Genomic DNA, 22,101 nt, shown 5'->3' on the forward strand with positions numbered 1-22,101 from the left:
GAAGCCATAGAAAGGGTTCAGAGGAGATTTACAAGGATGTTGCCCAGATTGGGGAGCATGCCTTATGAGAATAGGTTGAGTGAACTCGGCCTTTTCTCCTTGGAGCGACGGAGGATGAGAATTGACCTGATAGAGGTGTATAAGATGATCGGAGGCATTGATCGTGTGGATAGTCAGAGGCTTTTTCCCAGGGCTGAAATAGTAGCCACAAGAGGACACAGGTTTAAGGTGCTGGGGAGTAGTTACAGAGGAGATGTCGGGGTAAGTTTTTTAGTCAGATAGTGGTGAGTGCGTGGGATGGGCTGCTGGCAACAGTGGTGGAGATGGACACGATAGGGTCTTTTAAGAGACTTTTGGATAGGTACATGGAGCTTAGAAAAATAGAGGGCTATAGTAATTTCTAAGATAGGGACATGTTCGGCACAACTTTGTGGACCGAAGGGCCTGTATGGTGCTGTAGGTTTTCTATGTTCTATGTACTATGTTCTAAAGGAAATTACAGAGGCATGGGAGAGGAGCTTGCCCAGGTGGATTGGAGGGGGATACTGGCAGGGATGGTGGCAGAGCAGAGATGGCTGAAGTTTATGGGAATAGCTCACAAGGCACAGGATAGGTATGCCCCACAGGAGAAGTAGTTCTCAAATGGCAGGGATAGGCAACCGTGGCTGACAAAGGAAATTAAGGACTGCATAAAGGCAAAGGGAAGGGCATATAACATAGCAAAAGTGAGAGGGAAGTTGGATGATTGGGAAGTTTTTAAAATCTAAAATGATACTGAAAAAGCAATAAGAAAGGAAAAAGATGAAATATGAGGGCAAACAAGAGAAAATCTGCAGATGCTGAAAATCCAAGCAACACACACAAAATGCTGGAGGACTCAGCAGGCCAGGCAGCATCTATGGAAAAGAGCACGCACAACGTTTCGGGCTGAATCCTGCTGAAGATTCTCTCCCGCAATGTCAGCTATACTCTTTCCCAAGTATAATGTCAAACTAACCAATAATATAAAGCAGGATACCAAAGTTATACAAAGAGTAAAAGGAAGGTGAGAGTTGATATTGGGCCACTGGAAATTGATGCTAGTGAGATAGGGGGACAAAGAAACAGCAGATGAACTTAATAAGTACTTTGCAGCGGTCTTCATTGTAGAAGACACTAGCAGTACGCCAGAGGTCCTTGAGTGTCTGGGAGCAGAGGTGAATGCCATTGCAATTACTAAGGAAAAAGTGATAGCCAACTGAAAGGTCTGAAGGTGAATAAGCCACCTGGACTAGATGGAATACATCCCAGAATCCTGAAAGAGTGCTGAAGAGATAACAGATGCATTGGTCATGATAGAACATAGAACATAGAATAGTACAGCACATTACAGGCCCTTCGGCCCACAATGTTGTGCCAACCCTCAAACCCTGCCTCCCATATAACCCTCCACCTTAAATTCCTCCATATACCTGTCTAGAAGTCTCTTAAACTTCACTAGTGGATCTGCCTCCACCACTGACTCAGGCAGTGCATTCCACGCACCAACCACACTCTGAGTGAAAAACCTTCCTCTAATATCCCCTTTGAACTTCCCTCCCCTTATCTTAAAGCCATGTCCTCTTGTACTGAGCAGTGGTGCCCCGGGGAAGAGGCGCTGGCTGTCCACTCTGTCTATTCCTCTTAATATCTTGTACACCTCTATCATGTCTCCTCTCATCCTCCTTCTCTCCAAAGAGTAAAGCCCTAGCTCCCTTAATCTCTGATCATAACCCATACTCTCTAAACCAGGCAGCATCCTGGTAAATATCCTCTGTACCCTTTCCAATACTTCCACATCCTTCCTATAGTGAGGCAACCAGAACTGGACACAGTACTCCAAGTGTGGCCTAACCAGAGTTTTATAGAGCTGCATCATTACATCGCATCTCTTAAACTCTATCCCTTCACTTATGAAAGCTAACACCCCATTAGCTTTCTTAACTACCCTATCTACCTGTGAGGCAACTTTCAGCTATCTGTGGACATGTACCCCCAGATCCCTCTGCTCCTCCACACTGCCAAGTATCCTGCCATTTACTTTGAACTCTGCCTTGGAGTTTGTCCTTCCAAAATGTACCACCTCACATTTCTCTGGGTTGAACTCCATCTGCCACTTCTCAGCCCACTTCTGCATCCTATCAATGTCTCTCTGCAATCTTTGACAATCCTCTACACTATCTACAACACCACCAACCTTTGTGTTGTCTGCTAACTTGCCAACCCACCGTTCTACCCCCACACCCAGGTCGTTAATAAAAATCACAAAAAGTAGAGGTCCCAGAACAGATCCTTGTGGGACACCACTAGTCACAACCTTCCAATCTGAATGTACTCCCACCACCATGACCCTCTGCCTTCTGCAGGCAAGCCAATTCTGAATCCACCTGGCCAAACTTCCCTGGATCCCATGCCTTCTGACTTTCTGAATAAGCCTATCGTGTGGAACCTTGTCAAATGCCTTACTAAAATCCATGTAGATCACATCCACTGCACTACTGTCATCTATATGCCTGGCCACCTCCTCAAAGAACTCTATCAGGCTTGTTAGGCACGACCTGCCCTTCACAAAGCCATGCAGACTGTCCCTGATCAGACCATGATTCTCTAAATGCCTATAGATCCTATCTCTAAGAATCTTTTCCAACAGCTTTCCCACCACAGACGTAAGGCTCACTGGTCTATAATTACCTGGACTATCCCTACTACCTTTTTTGAACAAGGGGACAACATTCGCCTCCCTCCAATACCATTCCCATGGACAACGAGGATATAAAGATCCTAGCCAGAAGTTCAGCAATTTTTTCCCTTGCCTCGTGGAGCAGCCTGGGGAATATTCCGTCAGGCCCCGCGGACTTATCCGTCCTAATGTATTTTAACAACTCCACCACCCTCTCTCCCTTAATATCAACATGCTCCAAAACATCAACCTCACTCATATTGTCCTCACCATCATCAAGTTCCCTCTCAGTACTGAATACCGAAGAGAAGTATTCATTGAGGACCTCGCTCACTTCCACAGCCTCCAGGCACATCTTCCCACTTTTATCTCTAATCAGTCCTACCTTCACGCCTGTCATCCTTTTGTTCTTCACATAATTGAAGAATGCCTTGGGGTTTTCCTTTACCCTACTCACCAAGGCCTTCTCATGCCCCCTTCTTGCTCTTCTCAGCCCCTTCTTAAGCTCCTTTCTTGCTACCCTATATTTCTCAATAGACCCATCTGATCCTTGCTTCCTAAACCTCATGTATGCTGCCTTCTTCCACCTGACTAGATTTTCCACCTCACTTGTCACCCATGGTTCCTTCACCCTACCATTCTTTATCTTCCTCATTGGGACAAATGTATCCCTAACATCCTGCAAGAGATCCTTAAATATCTTACAAGAATCTTACAAGGATTAAATGATCTTACAAGAATCACTTGATTCTGGCATGGTCCTGGAGGACTGGGAAATTGCAAGTGTCATACCACTCTTTAAGAGGGGAGGAAGGCAAAAGAAAGGAAATTATAGGCCAGTTAGCCTAATCTTGCTGGTTGGGAAAGTGTTGGGAGTCCATTATTAAGGATGAGGTTTCGGGGTACTTGGAAATTAATAATAAAATAAGTCCAAGTCAGCATGGTTTCTGTAAAGGGAAATCTTAAATGACAAATCTATTAGAGTTCTTCAAGGAAGTAACAAGCAGGGTTGACAAAGGAGAGGCAATGGATGTCATTTACTTGGATTTTCACAAGGCATTTGATAAAGTGCCACACACATGAGACTGCTTAAGAAGATAAAAATCTCATGGTGTTACAGGAAAGATACTGGCATGGATAGAGGAATGGCTGACAGGCAGGAGGCAGCCAGTGGGAATAAAGGGAGCCTTTTCTTGTTGGTTGCCAGTGACTAGTGGTTTTCTTCAGGGGTCAGTATTGGGACCACTACTCTTCACATTGTTTGTCAATGATTTAGATAACGGAATTGATGGCTTTCTGGCAATGTTTGCAGATGATACGAAGATAATTCCCTAATTCCCTAAAAGTGGCGTCACAGGTGGATAGGGTCGTAAAGAGAGGTTTTGGTACATTGGCCTTTATAAATCACAGTATTAAGTATAAGAGTTGGAATGTTATGGTGAGGTTGTATAAGGCATTGGTGAGGCCGAATTTGGTGTGCAGTTCTGGTCACCAAATTACAGGAAGGATATTAATAAGGTCAAAAGAGTGCAGAGAAGGTTTACAAGGATGTTGCCAGGACTTGAGGAACTGAGTTACAGAGAAAGGTTGAATAGGTTAGGCCTTCATTCCCTGGAGCGTAGAAGAATGAGGGGAGACTTGATAGAGGTATAATCAAATTATGATGGGTATAGATGGAGTGAATGCAAGCAGGCTTTTTCCACTGAGGCTAGGGGAGAAAAAAACCAGAGGACATTGGTTAAGGGTGAAGGGGGAAAAGTTTAAAGGGAATATTAGTGGGGGGGGGTGCTTCTTCACACAGAGAGTGGTGGGAGTGTGGAATGAGCTGCCAGATGAAGTTGTAAATGAGGGCTCACTTTTAACATTTAAGAAGAACTTGGACAGGTACATGAATGAGGGGTGTATGGAGGGATATGGTCTAGGTGCAGGTCAGTGGGACTAGGCAGAAAAATGGTTCAGCACAGCCAAGAAGGGCCAGAAGGCCTGTTTCTGTGCTGTAATGGGTGGAGGGTAGGTAGTGCTGAAGAAGCAACGTGATTGTAGTGGGACTTGGAAAAATGGGCAAAAAATTGGCAGATGGAATACAGTGTTGGGAAATGCATGATAATGCATGTTAGTAAAAGAAACAATATTGTGGACTATTATCTAAATGGGGAGAAAAGTCAAACAGGAGAGGTGCAAAGGGACTGAGGAGTCCTCATGCAAGACTCACAGAAGGTTAATTTACAGGTTGAGTCAGTGGTAAAGAAGGCAAATGCAAAGTTGGCATTACCTTCAAGAGGTTAGAATATTAAAATAAGGAGAATATTAAAACAAAATATGATGAGGCTTCATAAGATACTTGTTGGGCCACACTTGGAGTATTGTCAACTGTTTTGGGTCCCATATCTCAGAAAGGATGTGTTGTCATTGGAGAGAGTCCAGAGTAGGTTCACAAGGATGATTATGGGAATGAAGGGGTTAACATATAAGGAGTGTTTGGCAGCTTTGGGCCTGTACTCACCGGAATTTAAAAGAATGCTGGGGAATCTCATTGAAACCCACCTAATGTTGAAAGGAATAGATGTGGACAGGATGTTTCCTGTGGTGAGAGTCTCCAGAACTAGACGACACAGCCTCAAAATTGAGGGGCAACCCTTTAGAACAGAGTTAAGGTGGAATTTTTTCGGCCAGAGTAGTGAATCTGTGGAATGCTCTGTCACAGACAGCTGTGGAGGCCAAGACCGAAGGTACATTTTAAATCAAAAATTGATAGTTTCCTGATTGGTCAGGGCATCAAAGGTTATGGTGGGAAGGCAAATGTATGGGGTTGAGTGAGATCTGGAATCATCCACGATGGAATGACTGAGCACTCCTCTGTTTGCGAAGAAGTTGAATTGTTTGTATGTATATTGTATACACTTCTCTGGCATTAAATGTACCTATTGAAATCTATTGAGCAGATTCGACAGGCTGAATGGTCTCCTATGTCTAATGGTCTTATGGTAAGAGGATGAGGGGTGGGGGAGAGGGTGAGGGGTGGGGGAGAGGATGAGGGGTTGGGAGAGGGTGAGGGGTGGGGGAGAGGGTGAGGGGTTGAGAGAGGGTGAGGGGTGGGGGAGAGGGGGAGGGTAACCATTCCCTCAGGCCATTCCTTGGGACTCCCTCACTGGGCCTGAAGTGTATGGAGGTACCCTCCATTGCCAGGGCCCCATTTTTGGAGACAGCCTCCCTTTGCTGGGGCCTCACTCAGAAGGACAGACGGAAGTGGATCTCCCTACCTGATGAAGTCCTCAACGTAGGGCAGACACTCTTGTCTCACAGTGATCTGGACGCCGCTGCTCCTGTTCTCACTAATGAGGTTTCCGTCGTTGCTCAGACCCAGGATGAGGCGGTGGGCACACAAATGCAGCTTCACAGGGCCGCTGCTTGCCGTCTGCACCAGGATCTTCACCTGACAGTTTTTTTGGCTCAGGTACAACTTGTTGAGGGATTGGTGCAGATCCGACATCTGGTCCAGGCGATAAGTTGGCAGCTCTCCTGCCTGTCCTGTCAAGTCCAATGTGACCCCATTACACTTAGTCACAGCCCAGCATTTCCACCTCCCAACCTGGGCTCCCACCCGTCTGTCCCATCCATATCCCCTCCCCTTGTCAGGAGTCACAGCAAACTCTAACATCTTCTGACACACTTTCCCCTGTTCCCATTCCCACCTCACTCCCCCAGGCCAGTGCCCACGGGGGTCACATCGAACTCCAGCACCCCATTCCCACCCCCCCCATTCACAGGCTGCTGCTCACGGGGGTCACATCGAACTCCAGCACCCCATTCCCACCCCCCATTCACGGGGGTCACATCGAACTCCAGCACCCCATTCCCACCCCCCCCCCATTCACAGGGGTCACATCGAACTCCAGCACCCCATTCCCACCCCCCCCATTCACGGGCTGCTGCTCACGGGGGTCACATTGAACTCCAGCACCCCATTCCCACCCCCCCATTCACGGGGATCACATCGAACTCCAGCACCCCATTCCCACCCCCCCATTCACGGGGGTCACATCGAACTCCAGCACCCCATTCCCACCCCCCCATTCACGGGCTGCTGCTCACGGGGGTCACATCGAACTCCAGCATCCCATTCCCACCCCCCCCATTCACGGGCTGCTGCTCACGGGGGTCACATCGAACTCCAGCACCCCATTCCCACCCCCCCATTCACGGGCTACTGCTCACGGGGGTCACATCGAACTCCAGCATCCCATTCCCACCCCCCCATTCACGGGCTGCTGCTCACGGGGGTCACATCGAACTCCAGCACCCCATTCCCACCCCCCCATTCACGGGCTGCTGCTCACGGGGGTCACATCGAACTCCAGCACCCCATTCCCACCCCCCCCATTCACAGGGGTCACATCGAACTCCAGCACCCCATTCCCCCCCCCATTCACGGGGATCACATCGAACTCCAGCACCCCATTCCCACCCCCATTCACGGGGATCACATCGAACTCCAGCACCCCATTCCCACCCCCCCATTCACGGGCTGCTGCTCACGGGGGTCACATCGAACTCCAGCACCCCATTCCCACCCCCCCATTCACGGGCTGCTGCTCACGGGGGTCACATCGAACTCCAGCACCCCATTCCCACCCCCCCATTCACGGGCTGCTGCTCACGGGGGTCACATCGAACTCCAGCACCCCATTCCCACCCCCCCCATTCACAGGGGTCACATCGAACTCCAGCACCCCATTCCCCCCCCCCCATTCACGGGGATCACATCGAACTCCAGCATCCCATTCCCACCCCCATTCACGGGGGTCACATCGAACTCCAGCACCCCATTCCCCCCCCCCCATTCACGGGGATCACATCGAACTCCAGCACCCCATTCCCCCACCCCCATTCACGGGGATCACATCGAACTCCAGCACCCCATTCCCACCCCCCCATTCACGGGCTGCTGCTCACGGGGATCACATCGAACTCCAGCACCCCATTCCCACCCCCCCATTCACGGGGATCACATCGAACTCCAGCACCCCATTTCCACCCCCCCATTCATGGGCTGCTGCTCACGGGGGTCACATCGAACTCCAGCACCCCATTCCCACCCCCCCATTCACGGGCTGCTGCTCACGGGGGTCACATCGAACTCCAGCACCCCATTCCCACCCCCCCATTCACGGGGATCACATCGAACTCCAGCACCCCATTCCCACCCCCCCATTCACGGGGATCACATCGAACTCCAGCACCCCATTCCCACCCCCCCATTCACGGGGATCACATCGAACTCCAGCACCCCATTCCCACCTCCCCATTCACAGGGGTCACATCGAACTCCAGCACCCCATTTCCACCCCCCCATTCACGGGGATCACATCGAACTCCAGCACCCCATTCCCACCCCCCCATTCACGGGGATCACATCGAACTCCAGCACCCCATTCCCACCCCCCCATTCACGGGCTGCTGCTCACGGGGGTCACATCGAACTCCAGCACCCCATTCCCACCCCCCCATTCACGGGGATCACATCGAACTCCAGCACCCCATTCCCACCCCCCCATGCACAGGGGTCACATCGAACTCCAGCACCCCATTTCCACCCCCCCATTCACGGGCTGCTGCTCACGGGGGTCACATCGAACTCCAGCACCCCATTCCCACCCCCCCATTCACGGGCTGCTGCTCACGGGGGTCACATCGAACTCCAGCACCCCATTCCCACCCCCCCATTCACGGGCTGCTGCTCACGGGGGTCACATCGAACTCCAGCACCCCATTCCCACCCCCCCATTCACGGGCTGCTGCTCACGGGGGTCACATCGAACTCCAGCACCCCATTCCCACCCCCCCATTCACGGGCTGCTGCTCACGGGGGTCACATCGAACTCCAGCACCCCATTCCCACCCCCCCATTCACGGGCTGCTGCTCACGGGGGTCACATCGAACTCCAGCACCCCATTCCCACCCCCCCATTCACGGGCTGCTGCTCACGGGGGTCACATCGAACTCCAGCACCCCATTCCCACCCCCCCCATTCACAGGGGTCACATCGAACTCCAGCACCCCCATTCCCACCCCCATTCACGGGGATCACATCGAACTCCAGCACCCCATTCCCACCCCCCCATTCACGGGCTGCTGCTCACGGGGATCACATCGAACTCCAGCACCCCATTCCCACCCCCCCATTCACGGGCTGCTGCTCACGGGGATCACATCGAACTCCAGCACCCCATTCCCACCCCCCCATTCCCACCCCCCCATTCACGGGGATCACATCGAACTCCAGCACCCCATTCCCACCCCCCCATTCACGGGCTGCTGCTCACGGGGGTCACATCGAACTCCAGCACCCCATTCCCACCCCCCCATTCACGGGCTGCTGCTCACGGGGGTCACATCGAACTCCAGCACCCCATTCCCACCCCCCCATTCACGGGCTGCTGCTCACGGGGATCACATCGAACTCCAGCACCCCCATTCCCACCCCCCCCATTCCCACCCCCCCATTCACGGGGATCACATCGAACTCCAGCACCCCATTCCCACCCCCCCATTCATGGGCTGCTGCTCACGGGGGTCACATCGAACTCCAGCACCCCATTCCCACCCCCCCATTCACGGGCTGCTGCTCACGGGGGTCACATCGAACTCCAGCACCCCATTCCCACCCCCCCATTCACGGGCTGCTGCTCACGGGGGTCACATCGAACTCCAGCACCCCATTCCCACCCACCCATTCACGGGCTGCTGCTCACGGGGGTCACATCGAACTCCAGCACCCCATTCCCACCCCCCCATTCACGGGCTGCTGCTCACGGGGGTCACATCGAACTCCAGCACCCCATTCCCACCCCCCCATTCACGGGCTGCTGCTCACGGGGGTCACATCGAACTCCAGCACCCCATTCCCACCCCCCATTCACGGGGATCACATCGAACTCCAGCACCCCATTCCCACCCCCCCCCATTCACAGGCTGCTGCTCACGGGGGTCACATTGAACTCCAGCACCCCATTCCCACCCCCCATTCACGGGGGTCACATCGAACTCCAGCACCCCATTCCCACCCCCCCCATTCACAGGGGTCACATCGAACTCCAGCACCCCATTCCCACCCCCCCCCATTCACAGGGGTCACATCGAACTCCAGCACCCCATTCACACCCCCCCATTCACAGGGGTCACATCGAACTCCAGCACCCCATTCCCACCCCCCCATTCACGGGCTGCTGCTCACGGGGGTCACATCGAACTCCAGCACCCCATTCACACCCCCCCCATTCACGGGCTGCTGCTCACGGGGGTCACATCGAACTCCAGCATCCTCTGAGTGTTGGCAGTCGTGGATCTTCCAGCCTTTTGTCTTGCAGTCGGCGAGAGACGTCTCGGTTCCAGTACAGGACACATCATCCAGCAGGATTGGGCCTGATCCTGGGGAAGAGGCAGATTGGAGTCAGCATAGTCTCAGGGTCACCCCGGTCCACAGGCCTCGAGACCTCAACACATAACAATCAATGATCACAGTGACTGAGACCTGAGAGAGACTGGTGGCGTTTCATAGAGGTCAGTGCCAGACCCAGCTGTTTGTAGGGTATGTAGACAAGTTAGATTTTGAACATAGGAAGCAGGGTCAGTATGTTCACACACTGGAGCTGTGTGGAAGGAGAGATTATTACAATGGAGGCCCACTGATGGGCTGAATGGCCTGTTGCCCTGCTGTGTGACTCTAGAGAGACACCCAGAAGAAGGCAGCCCTGTACGGTCATCACTCCCTCACCCTGAGGGATCTCTTGGCTATTGGTCCACGTTGAATCTCGCTCTACCTATCTGTATATACAGTACACATCCACATATATAATCCTGAGGGATCTCATCTCCTGGGTACCAGTCCATGTTGAGTCTCGCTCTCCTTGCATATGTACCCATGTATATAGTTCACATTCTATACATATTCTGCACCTCACATTCAGGACTGATGAAGGCTCTCGGTCCAAAACGTTGACTGCTCCTTTCAATGGATGCTGCCCGACCTGCTGAGTTCATCCAGCTTGTTTGTACGTGTTAATTTGACCACAACATCTGCAGTTTACTTTGTGTTTTCACCAGAGTGCAGTCTAGATTAGAGGGTATGAGTTATAAGGAGACACTGGACCTGGGTTGTTTACTCTGAAACAGAAAAGGCTGATGGGAGATCTGATAATAAAGGTTTATCAGATTATAAATAGGATAGACAGAATCTCTTTCCCAGGGTGAGAATGTCCAACACTCCAGACCACAGGTTGAAGGTGATAGAGAGAAGTTTAAAGGTAATGTGTGAAGCGAGTTCTTCCACACGGAGTGATAGGTGAGATTGTAAAGTTGTATAGAATAGAATCACCTCATCTATGCCAACCATCTTTACTAGTCCCATTGCCTACATTATTTCCTTATCACTCTGTGTCCTGTGCATTCAAGAACATATCCAGATACTGTTACCGTCCCTTCCTCCACAGGTAGCTCATTCCACATCCAAATTATTCTGTGTGTGAAACATTTATCCCTAGCTCCACTTTAAACCTCCTCCCTCTCACCTTCAACCTGTGCCTTTTTGTTTCCTACGCCCGTACCGTGGGAAACACACACACTATCTACCCTTTCTGTGCCTCTCGTCATTTTACACATCCATCGTGTCACCTTTCAGTCTCCTTTGCTCCAGGTAAAACAGTTCCTGCCCACCCATTCTCTTCTGATAATTCAAACCCTTCAGACCAGAACACTCTTCTGCATTATCACATCCGTCCTTTAGAGAGGGGAGTGGACTTCCATGTGGTATTCCAAATGTGCTCACACCAACATTTTATATGGCTGCAGCATGACTTCCAAATTCTTACACTCATTTCCTCAGCTCATTTTTACACTATTATTTATTTTGTAATTTTCCATCTTTACACTGTACCATTGCATGTAAGGGAGTGATAATACTGTAGTGAGCAGTCGGTGACAGACAAGGAAGCTTGTACACCTCAACGACAGTTTTACAGACCAGCCGCTATGACTCAGAGAAAGAACAGCTCAGTCTCATACAGACAGCTGAGGTGATTATTACACACCCCAGTTGCAGTAAGGGTGATGCACAAATACACAAGTGAATAATTGTATAACCCAGGCTAAAATGTAACAATAAATGAACTGGAAGTTCCCACTATAATCCCATAAAAGCATTTTAACAAAGAACAATAAACAGTACAGGTTATTAGAAATGCAGGGGCGTGTTGTCAACCATGTCCCCTCCACACACCCCGCCTCCACCCTGCATTTGATTCTGTTTCTCTTGAGGAATGAGGCAGGGCCGATAACTATGATGGCAATCACAGAGCACTTTGGCTTTAGTGACCATATTCTATTAGTTTTATAAGTGTGATGCAAAAGGATAGACCAGTTCCACAGGTTAGGGTCCTAAACTGCAGCAGGGTTAACTTTGAGGGAATTATGAAAGATCTAGAAAATCGATTGGGTGAGGCTGTTTGAAGGGAAAGGAATGAATGGCAAGTAGGAGGTTTTTAAGAGTGTGATTAAATGCAGGAGATTCTGTAGATGCTGAATTCCAGAGCGACACACACAAAATGCTGGAGGAACAAGCAAGTCAGGCAACATCGATGGAGAGGAATTAACAGTCAGCGCTTTAGACTGAGGCCCTTTCTTCGCAGACTTGAAGAATGGTCTCTCTATCGATGCTGCCGATGTCCTCCAGAATTTTGTGTGTGTTTTTAAGAATCTGATTTAAGTGTCCAGGAACAGCATGGTCCTGACAGGGTGAAGGATAAACCTGGCAAGTTTCGAGAATGATGAAAGAAATTGAGGCTCTGGTCAAGGATAAAAAGCATACATTGTGTTTAAGTGGTTGGGGACGAGTGAATTCCTTGCAAAAGAACAAACATGCTCTTCAAAGAGAAATCAGGAGAACAAAGAGAGCATAGAGATGGATCTTCAAATCCCAAGAGTGAAAGGGTGGCGATGGAGTGAGTAGGTTCTCTTAGAAATCAGCAGGTCTGCCTTGGCCCAGGTGGATGGTACTTTGCAGGGTAGGGAATCCAAAGCTAGGGGGCAAAGACCTAGCGTGAGAGGGGAAAGGCTTAAAAGGAACCTGAGGGCATCTTTTTCATGCAGAGGATGCTGAGGATATGGAACAAGTGTCAGAAGTGCTTGAGGCAGCTACAGTAGTTTCAGTTAAGAATCACTTGATTCTTAAGATTATAGCCAGGAGCTTAATGTCCAAGGATGCACATTGTATCAAAAGTATAGATGCATAGCAGATAAATGCATGGCTGAGAAGCTGGTGCAGGGGACAGGGCTCCAGATTCCTGCATCAGTGAGATCTCTTCTGGGGAGGTATGACCTGTTCAAAAGGGATGGGTTACACCTCAATCCCAGGGGGACCAATGTTATCATGGACAGGTTTGTTAGCACTGTTGGGGAGGGTTTAAACTAATTTGGCTGGGGGGGGGTGGAACGGGAGTGATGGAACTCAGGATAGGACGGATGGTAAAAAAGTAAAAATAGCATGCAGTCAGACTGACAGGGTGAGTATCAGTACATTAAGCATGCAAATATAGTACTCAAGATGAACATTGACTTCTCTAACTTCCATTAATGCCCCTCCTCCCCTTCTTACCCCATCCCTGACATATTTAGTTGTTTGCCTGTTCTCCATCTCCCTCTGGTGCTTCCCCCCCCCCTTTCTTTCTCCTGAGGCCTCCCGTCCCATGATCCTTTCCCTTCTCCAGCTCTGTATCACTTTCGCCAATCACCTTTCCAGCTCTTAGCTTCATCCCACCCCCTCCGGTCTACTCCTATCATTTCGCATTTCCCCCTCCTCCCACTACTTTCAAATCTCTTATTATCTTTCCTTTTGGTTAGTCCTGACGAAGGGTCTCAGCCCGAAACTTTGACATCGCTTCTCCCTATAGATGATGCCTAGCCTGCTGTGTTCTACCAGCATTTTGTGTGTGTTGTTGTTTGAATTTCCAGATTTCCTCGTGTTTACTCAAGATGTTATATCTCAATGCATGGAGTATAAGAAATAAGGTAGATGATCTTGTTCCAGTATTACAGGTTGCCAGGTATGATATTGTACCCATCACTGAATCGTGGCTGAAGGACGGTTGTAGTTGGGAGCTGAATGTCCAAGGTTACACGTTATATCGGAGGAATAGGAAGGTAGACAGGGGGGTGCTGTAGCTCTACTGGTAAAGAATGGCATCAAATCAGTAGAAAGATGTGACATAGGATTGGAAGATGTTGAATCTTTGTGGGTTGAATTAAGAAACTGCAGGGTAAAAGGACACTGATGGCAGTTATATACAGGCCTCCCAACAGTGGCTGGGAGGTGGACCACAGATTACAACAGGAAATAGAAAAGATGTCTAAAGGGCAATGTTATGGTAGTCATGGGAAATTTTAACATGCAGGTCGATTGGGAAAATCAGGTTAGTAATGGATCTCAGGAGTGATTTTGTTAAATGCCTAAGAGATGGCTTTTTAGACCAGTTTGTTGTTGAGCCAACTAGGGGATCAGCTATACTGGATTGGGAGTTATGTAATGAACTGGAGGCGATTAGAGAGCTTAAGGTAAAAGAACCCTCAGGAGACAGTGATCACAATATGATTGAGTTCAACTTGAAATTTGATAAGGAGAAAGTAAACTCTGATGTAGCAGTATTTCAGTGAAGTAAGGGAAATTACAGTTGTATGAGAGAGGAGCTGGCCAAAGTAAATTGGAAGAAGCTACTGGCAGGATGTCAGCAGAGCAGCAATGGCGTGAGTTTCTGGGAAATAAGATGAAGGTGGAGGACATATTCCAAAAACGAAGAAATACTCAAATGGTAAAATAGTCCAACCATGGCTGACAAGGGATGTCAATACTATTGTAAAAGCAAAAGAAAGGGCATACAACAAAGCAAATATTAGTGGGAAGAGAGAGGATTCGGAAGTTTTTAAAAACCTACAGAGAACAACAAAAAGAATCATTAGAAGGGAAAATATGAAATATGAAAGCAAGCTAACAAATAATATCAAAGTGGATAGTAAAAGCTTTTTCAAGTACATGTATAGAAACATAGAAAACCTACAGCACAATACAGGCCCTTCAGCCCACAAAGTAGTGTCGAACATGTCCCTACATTAGAAATTACTAGTCTTACACATAACCCTCTATTTGTCTAAGCTCCATGCACCTATTAAAAAGTCTCTTAAAAGACCCTATTATATCCGCCTCCACCACTGTTGCCGGCAGCCCATTCCACGCTCTCACCACTCGTTGAGTAAAAAATGTACCCCTGACAACTGCTCTGTACCTACTCCCCAGTGCCTTAAACCATAGAACCATAGAACACTACAGCACAGTACAGGCCCTTCAGCCCTCCATGTTGTGCTGACCCATATAATCCTTAAAAAAATTACTAAATCCACACTACCCCATAACCCTCCATTTTTCTTTCATCCATGTGCCTGTCCAAGAGGTTTTTAAATACTCCTAATGTTTTAGCCTCCACCACCATCCCTGGCAAGTCATTCCAGGCAATCACAACTCTCTGTGTAAAAAACTTACCCCTGATGTCTCCCCTAAACTTCCCTCCCTTAATTTTGTACATATGCCCTCTGGTGTTTGCTATTGGTGCCCTGGGAAACAGGTACTGACTATCCACCCTATCTATGCCTCTCATAATCTTGTAGACCTCTATCAAGTCCCTTCTCTTTCTTCTACGCTTCAAAGATAAAAGTCCCAGCTCTGCTACCTTGCTTCATATGACTCGTTCTCCAAACCAGGCAACATCCTGGTAAATCTCCTCTGCACCCTCTCCATAGCTTCCACATCCTTCCTATAATGAGGTGACCAGAAGTGAACACAATACTCTAAGTGCGGTCTCACCAGAGATTTGTAGAGTTGCAACATGACCTCTCTACTCTTGAACTCAATCCCCTTGTTAATGAAGCCTAGCATCCCATAGGCCTTCTTAACTACCCTATCAACCTGTGCAGTGACCTTGAGGGATGTATGGATTTGAACCCCAAGGTCCCTTTGTTCATCCACACTTTTAAGTAACTGACCATTAATCCTGTACTCAGTCTTCTGGTTTGTCCTTCCAAAATGCATCACCTCACACTTGTCTGGATTGAACTCCATCTGCCATTTTTCTGCCCAACTCTGCAGCCTGTCTATATCCTCTTGTAACCTTCGACAACCTACAGCTCCATCCACAACTCCTCCAATCTTCGTGTCATCCGCAAATTTACTCACCCATCCTTCCGCCTCTTCATCCAGGTCATTTATAAAAATCACAAATAGCAGGGGTCCCAAGACAGAACCCTGCGGCACTCCACTAGTCACCGACCTCCAGGCAGAATACTTTCCTTCCACAACTACCCTCTGCTTTCTTCCTTTAAGCCAATTTTTTATCCAAGCAGCCAAGGTTCCACTTATCCCTTGCCTCATGTCTTTCTGGATGAGTCTCTCATGAGGGATCTTGTCAAATGCCTTGCTGAAGTCCATGTAGATCACATCCACTGCCCTACCCTCATCAATTTCTTTTGTTACCTCTTCAAAAAACTCAATCAGGCTCATGAGGCACGATCTTCCCTTCACAAAGCCATGTTGACTATCCATGAATAGACTGTACTTCTCCAAATGCTAGTAGATCCTATCCTTAAGAATCCTTTTCAATAGTTTTCAGACCACTGACGTAAGACTCACCAGTCTATAGTTCCCAGGTTTCTCCCTAATACCTTTTTTAAACAAGGGAACTACATTAGCCATTCTCCAGTCCTCCGGCACTTCCCCTGTAGCCAAAGAGGATTCAAAGATCATAGCTAATGCTCCTGCGATCTCTTCTCTCAATTCCCACGACAACCTGGGGTGTATCATATCCGGCCCTGGGGATTTATCATAGAAACATAGAACATAGAAAATAGGTGCAGTAGTAGTCCTCTCAGCCCTTCGAGCCTGCACCGCCATTCAGTACGATCATGGCTGATCATCCAACTCAGAACCCTGCACCTGCTTTCTCTCCATACCCCCTGATCCCTTTAGCCACAAGGGCCATATCTAACTCCCGCTTAAATATAGCTAATGAACTGGCCTCAACTGTTTCCTGTGGCAGAGAATTCCACAGATTCACCACTCTCTGTGTGAAGAAGTTTTTCCTCATTTCGGTCCTAAAAGGCTTCCCCTTTATCCTTAAACTGTGACCCCTTGTTCTGGACTCCCCCAACATCGGAAACAATCTCCCTGCATCTAGTCTGTGCAATCCCTTTAGAATTTTATACGTTTCGATAAGATCCCCCCTCAATCTTCTAAATTCCAGTGAGTATAAGCCTAGTCGATCCAGTCTTTCTTCTTATGAAAGTCCTGCCATCCCGGGAATCAATCTGGAGAACCTTCTTTGTACTCCCTCTATGGCAAGAATGTCTTTCCTCAGATTAGGGGACCAAAACAGCACACAATACTCCAGCTGTGGTCTCACCAAGGCCTTATACAACTGCAGTAGAACCTCCCTGCTCCTGTACTCGAATCCTCTTGCTATGAATGCCAACATACCATTTGCCTTTTTCACCGCCTGCTGTACCTGCATGCCCACTTTCAATGACTGGTGTACAATGACACCCAGGTCTCGTTGCATCTCCCCTTTTCCTAATCAGCCACCATTCAGATAATAATCCGTTTTCCTGTTCCTGCAACCAAACAGGATAACCTCACATTTATCCACATTAAATTGCATCTGCCATGAATTTGCCCACTCACCTAACCTATCCAAGTCACCCTGCATCCTCCTAGCATCCTCCTCACAGCTAACACTGCCGTCCAGCTTCGTGTTGTCTGCAAACTTGGAGATGCTGCATTTAATTCCCTCATCTAAATCATTAATATATATTGTAAACAACTGGGGTCCCAGCACTGAGCCTTGTGGTACCCCACTAGTCACCGCCTGCCAATCTGAAAAGGTCCCATTTATTCCCACTCTTTGCTTCCTGTTTGCCAACAAATTCTCTATCCACATCAATACCATACCCCCAATACCGTGTGCTTTAAGTTTGCACACTAATCTCCTGTGTGGGACCTTGTCAAAAGACTTTTAAAAATCCAAATATACCACATCCACTGGTTCTCCCCTATCCACTCTACTAGTTACATCTTCAAAAAATTCTATAAGATTCGTCAGACATGACCTTCCTTTCATAATTCCATGCTGACTTTGTCCGATGATTTCACCTCTTTATAAATGTGCTGTTATCACATCTTTGATAACCAACTCCAGCATTTTCCCCACCACCGATGTCAGGCTAACCGGTCTATAATTCCCCAGTTTCTCTCTCCCTCCTTTTTTAAAATGTGGGGTTACATTAGCCACCCTCCAATCCTCAGGAACTAATCCAGAATCTAAGGAGTTTTGAAAAATTATCACTAATGCATCCACTATTTCTTGGGCTATTTCCTTAAGCACTCTGGGATGCAGACCATCTGACCCTGGGGATTTATCTGCCTTTAATCCCTTCAATTTACCTAACACCACTTCCCTACTAACATGTATTTCCCTCAGTTCCTCCATCTCACTAGACCCTACTATTTCCGGAAGATTATATATGTCCTCCATAGTGAAGACAGAACCAAAGTAGTTATTCAATTGGTCTGCCATGTCTTTGTTCCCCATGATCAATTCACAGGGAACATCAATCTTAATGTTTTTAAGAAGATCCAGCACTTCTTCCTTAATCTCTACATTGTCCAGCACTCCAGCCCGCTCAACTTCAACCTCATCCTGATCAAGATCCTTTTCCCTTGTGAATACTGAAGCAAAGTATTTATTTAGGACTTCCCCAACCTCCTCCACTTCCAGGCACATGTTGCCCTCTTTATTCTTTAGCGGTCCCACCTTCGTTCTCGTCATCCTCCTATTCTTCACATACGCATAGGGTTTGGGGTTCTCCTTAATCCTACATGCCAAGGCCTTCTCATGCCCCCTTCGAGCTCTCCTAAGTCCTTTCTTTAGCTCCTTCCTGGCTACCCTATATTTCTCATGAGCCCCTCCTACTTCCTGCTTCTTATATTTAACATATGCTTCCTTTTTCCTCTTGACGAGTTGCCTCACATGTTTCGTCAGCCATGGTTCCCTTTTCCTAGATATATAGATAGATAGATACTTTATTCATCCCCATGGGGAAATTCAACTTTTTTTCCAATGTCCCATACACTTGTTGTAGCAAAACTAATTACATACAATACTTAACTCAGTAAAAAATATGATATGCATCTAAATCACTATCTCAAAAAGCATTAATAATAGCTTTTAAAAAGTTCTTAAGTCCTGGCGGTAGAATTGTAAAGCCTAATGGCATTGGGGAGTATTGACCTCTTCATCCTGTCTGAGGAGCATTGCATCGATAGTAACCTGTCGCTGAAACTGCTTCTCTGTCTCTGGATGGTGCTATGTAGAGGATGTTCAGAGTTATCCATAATTGACCGTAGCCTACTCAGCGCCCTTCGCTCAGCTACCGATGTTAAACTCTCCAGTACTTTGCCCACGACAGAGCCCGCCTTCCTTACCAGCTTATTAAGACGTGAGGCGTCCCTCTTCTTAATGCTTCCTCCCCAACACGCCACCACAAAGAAGAGGGCGCTCTCCACAACTGACCTATAGAACATCTTCAACATCTCACTACAGACATTGAATGACGCCAACCTTCTTAGGAAGTACAGTCGACTCTGTGCCTTCCTGCACAAGGCATCTGTGTTGGCAGTCCAGTCTAGCTTCTTGTCTAACTGTACTCCCAGATACTTGTAGGTCTTAACCTGCTCCACACATTCTCCATTAATGATCACTGGCTCCATATGAGGCCTAGATCTCCTAAAGTCCACCACCATCTCCTTGGTCTTGGTGATATTTTTTCCTTGCCTCAGTGGGACAAACCTATCCTGAACCCAACTCAAGTGGTCCCTAAACTTCTCCCACATTACTTCTGTGCTTTCCCCTTTGAACATCTGTTTCCAATTTACTCTCGCTAGTTCCTGCCTCATCCCTTCAAAGTTAGCCCTTCCCCAGTTAAGCACTTTACCATTTCGTCTGATTTTATCCCTTTCCATAGCTATGCTGAAGCTAAGGGAGTTGTGGTCACTCTCACCAAAATGCTTCCCCACCAAGAGGTCTGTCACCTGACCAGGTTCATTACCCAGAACTAGATTCAGTATAGCCTCTCCTCTCGTTGGCTGGTCCACGTACTGTGTCAGAAATCCTTCTTGAACACAACTGACAAATTCAGCCCCATCTATCCCCCTTGCACTCAGGAGGTGCCAGTCAAGATGAGGGAAGTTGAAATCACCCATAACTACTACCCTGTATTTCCTGCACCATTCTAAAATCTGCCTGCTTATCTGCTCCTCGGTGTCCCGAGGGCTATTTGGGGGCCTATAGACTACTCCTAGCACAGTGATTGATCCCTTGCTATTTCTGACTTCCACCCAGACTGACTCCAAGGACACTCCTTCTGTAGCGCCCTCCCTTTCTATAGACGTGATACTATCCCTGACCAGCAATGCCACTCCCCCCCCACCCTTTTCTACCTCCCGTCCTATTCCTTTTAAAACACCTGAACCCCGGGACCTGCATCATCCAATCCTGCCCTTTCTCCAACCAAGTTTCAGTAACGGCCACAACATCGTAGTTCCACGTACTAATCCATGCTCTAAGTTCATCCTCTTTGTTTCTAATACTCCTAGCATTGAAATAGACACATTTCAACCCCTTTAACTGGCTACAATTATGTTCTGTCCCCTGCCTGTCCTTCCTCATCAACTCAGAACTCTTAGCATCAAGCCCTTGTCCTTCTACCTTAATCCCTGCACTCACATTCTGATTCCCACCCCCCTGCCAAACTAGTTTAAACCCTCCCCAACAGCTCTATCAAACCTGCCCGCCAGGATATTGGTCCCCTTGGGATTCAAGTGCAACCCATCCTTTTTGTACAGGTCACACCCACCCCAAAAGAGGTCCCAATGATCCAGAAATCTGAATCCCTGCCCCCTGCTCCATTCCCTCGGCTACGCATTTATCCTCCACCTCATTCTATTCCTATTCTCACTGTCGCGTGGCACAGGCAGTAATCCCGAGATTACTACCTTTGAGATCCTGCTTTTCAACTTCCTTCCTAACTTCCTGTAGTCTTCTTTCAGGACCTCTTCCCTCTTCCTACCTATGTCATTGGTACCAATATGTACCACGACCTCTGGCTGTTCTCCCTCCCACCGCAGGATATCTTGGACATGATCAGAAATATACCGGTCCCTGGCATCTGGGAGGCAAACTACCATCCGAGTTTCTTTCCTGCATCCACAGAATCGCCTGTCAGACCCCCTAACTATAGAGTCCCCTATCACTACTGCCTTCCTCTTCCTTTCCCTGCTACCCTTCTGAGCCACAGGGCCAGACTCCGTGCCAGCGTCACGGCCACTCTCGCTTCCCCCAGGAAGGCTGTCCCCCCCCAACAGTACTCAAACAGGAGTACTTATTGTCAAGGGGTACAGCCACTGGGGTACTCCCTAGTACCTGACTCTTCCCCTTCCCTCTCCTGACTGTGACCCATTTCTCTGTCCCCCATAGCCCCGGAGTGACCACCTGCCTGTAACTCCTCTCTAACACCTCCTCACTCTCCCTGACCAGATGAAGGTCATCGATCTGCAGCTCCAGTTCCCTAACACGGTCCCTTAGGAGCTGCATCTCGATGCACCGAGTGCAGATGTGGCCGTCCGGGATGCCGGGACACTCCAGGACCTCCCACATCTGACACCGACCACAGAAAACTGGCCTCATACACATACTACTTCCTTTTGCAATTAACAACTGCCTCAACTCGTCCCGTTACCGCCAAAACCCATGGAGCCAAAGCCCTTTCACTCTGCTGCCCCTCACTCCGCTGCCCGCTCCCAACATAGCCCGCTGGAAACGCTCAAATGTAAACTGTTCATGCTCAACTGGCTGATGTCACACGCCTGTGCAGTCTGGCCTCTCTTTTCCCCTGATAACTGAAAATGTCTTCCCGCTGGAAATCCTTAGGTGCTCTCCCGCTGCCTTCTCATTCTGAATCTGTGTCCTGTTCTGGCAATCATTTGCAAGGGATGATTAAGGATAGTTCACATGGCTTTGTGCATGGTAGATCATGTTTAACGAATCTTGTAGAGTTTTTTGAGGAGGTTACCAAGAAAGTAGATGAAGGAAAGGCTGTGGATGTTGTCTACATGGACTTTAGTAAGGCCGTTGACAAGATCCCACATGGGAGGTTAGTTCAGAAGGTTCAGACACTAGGTGTCCATGGAGAGGTTGTAAACTGGATTCAAAATTGGCTGTGTGGGAGAAGACAGAGTGTTAGTGGATGATTGCTT

The 22,101-nt window shown here is 48.4% G+C and overlaps 1 protein-coding gene across 1 annotated transcript in view; it reads right to left on the reverse strand.

Annotated features, from left to right (window-relative positions):
- LOC140725863 (galectin-3-binding protein-like) overlaps positions 1 to 22,101 on the reverse strand; it is a 74,061-nt gene that overhangs the window by 46,305 nt on the left and 5,655 nt on the right. Inside the window, exons 4-5 of the mRNA XM_073041808.1 lie at positions 9,996 to 10,127; positions 5,959 to 6,226 (exon numbers count right to left, since the gene is read on the reverse strand). Coding sequence (XP_072897909.1) covers positions 5,959 to 6,226; positions 9,996 to 10,127 — 400 coding nt within the window. The remainder of the gene's footprint in view (positions 1 to 5,958; positions 6,227 to 9,995; positions 10,128 to 22,101) is intronic.

The sequence above is a fragment of the Hemitrygon akajei genome, chromosome 4 (assembly GCF_048418815.1).
Source record: "Hemitrygon akajei chromosome 4, sHemAka1.3, whole genome shotgun sequence".
NCBI lineage: Eukaryota > Metazoa > Chordata > Chondrichthyes > Myliobatiformes > Dasyatidae > Hemitrygon > Hemitrygon akajei.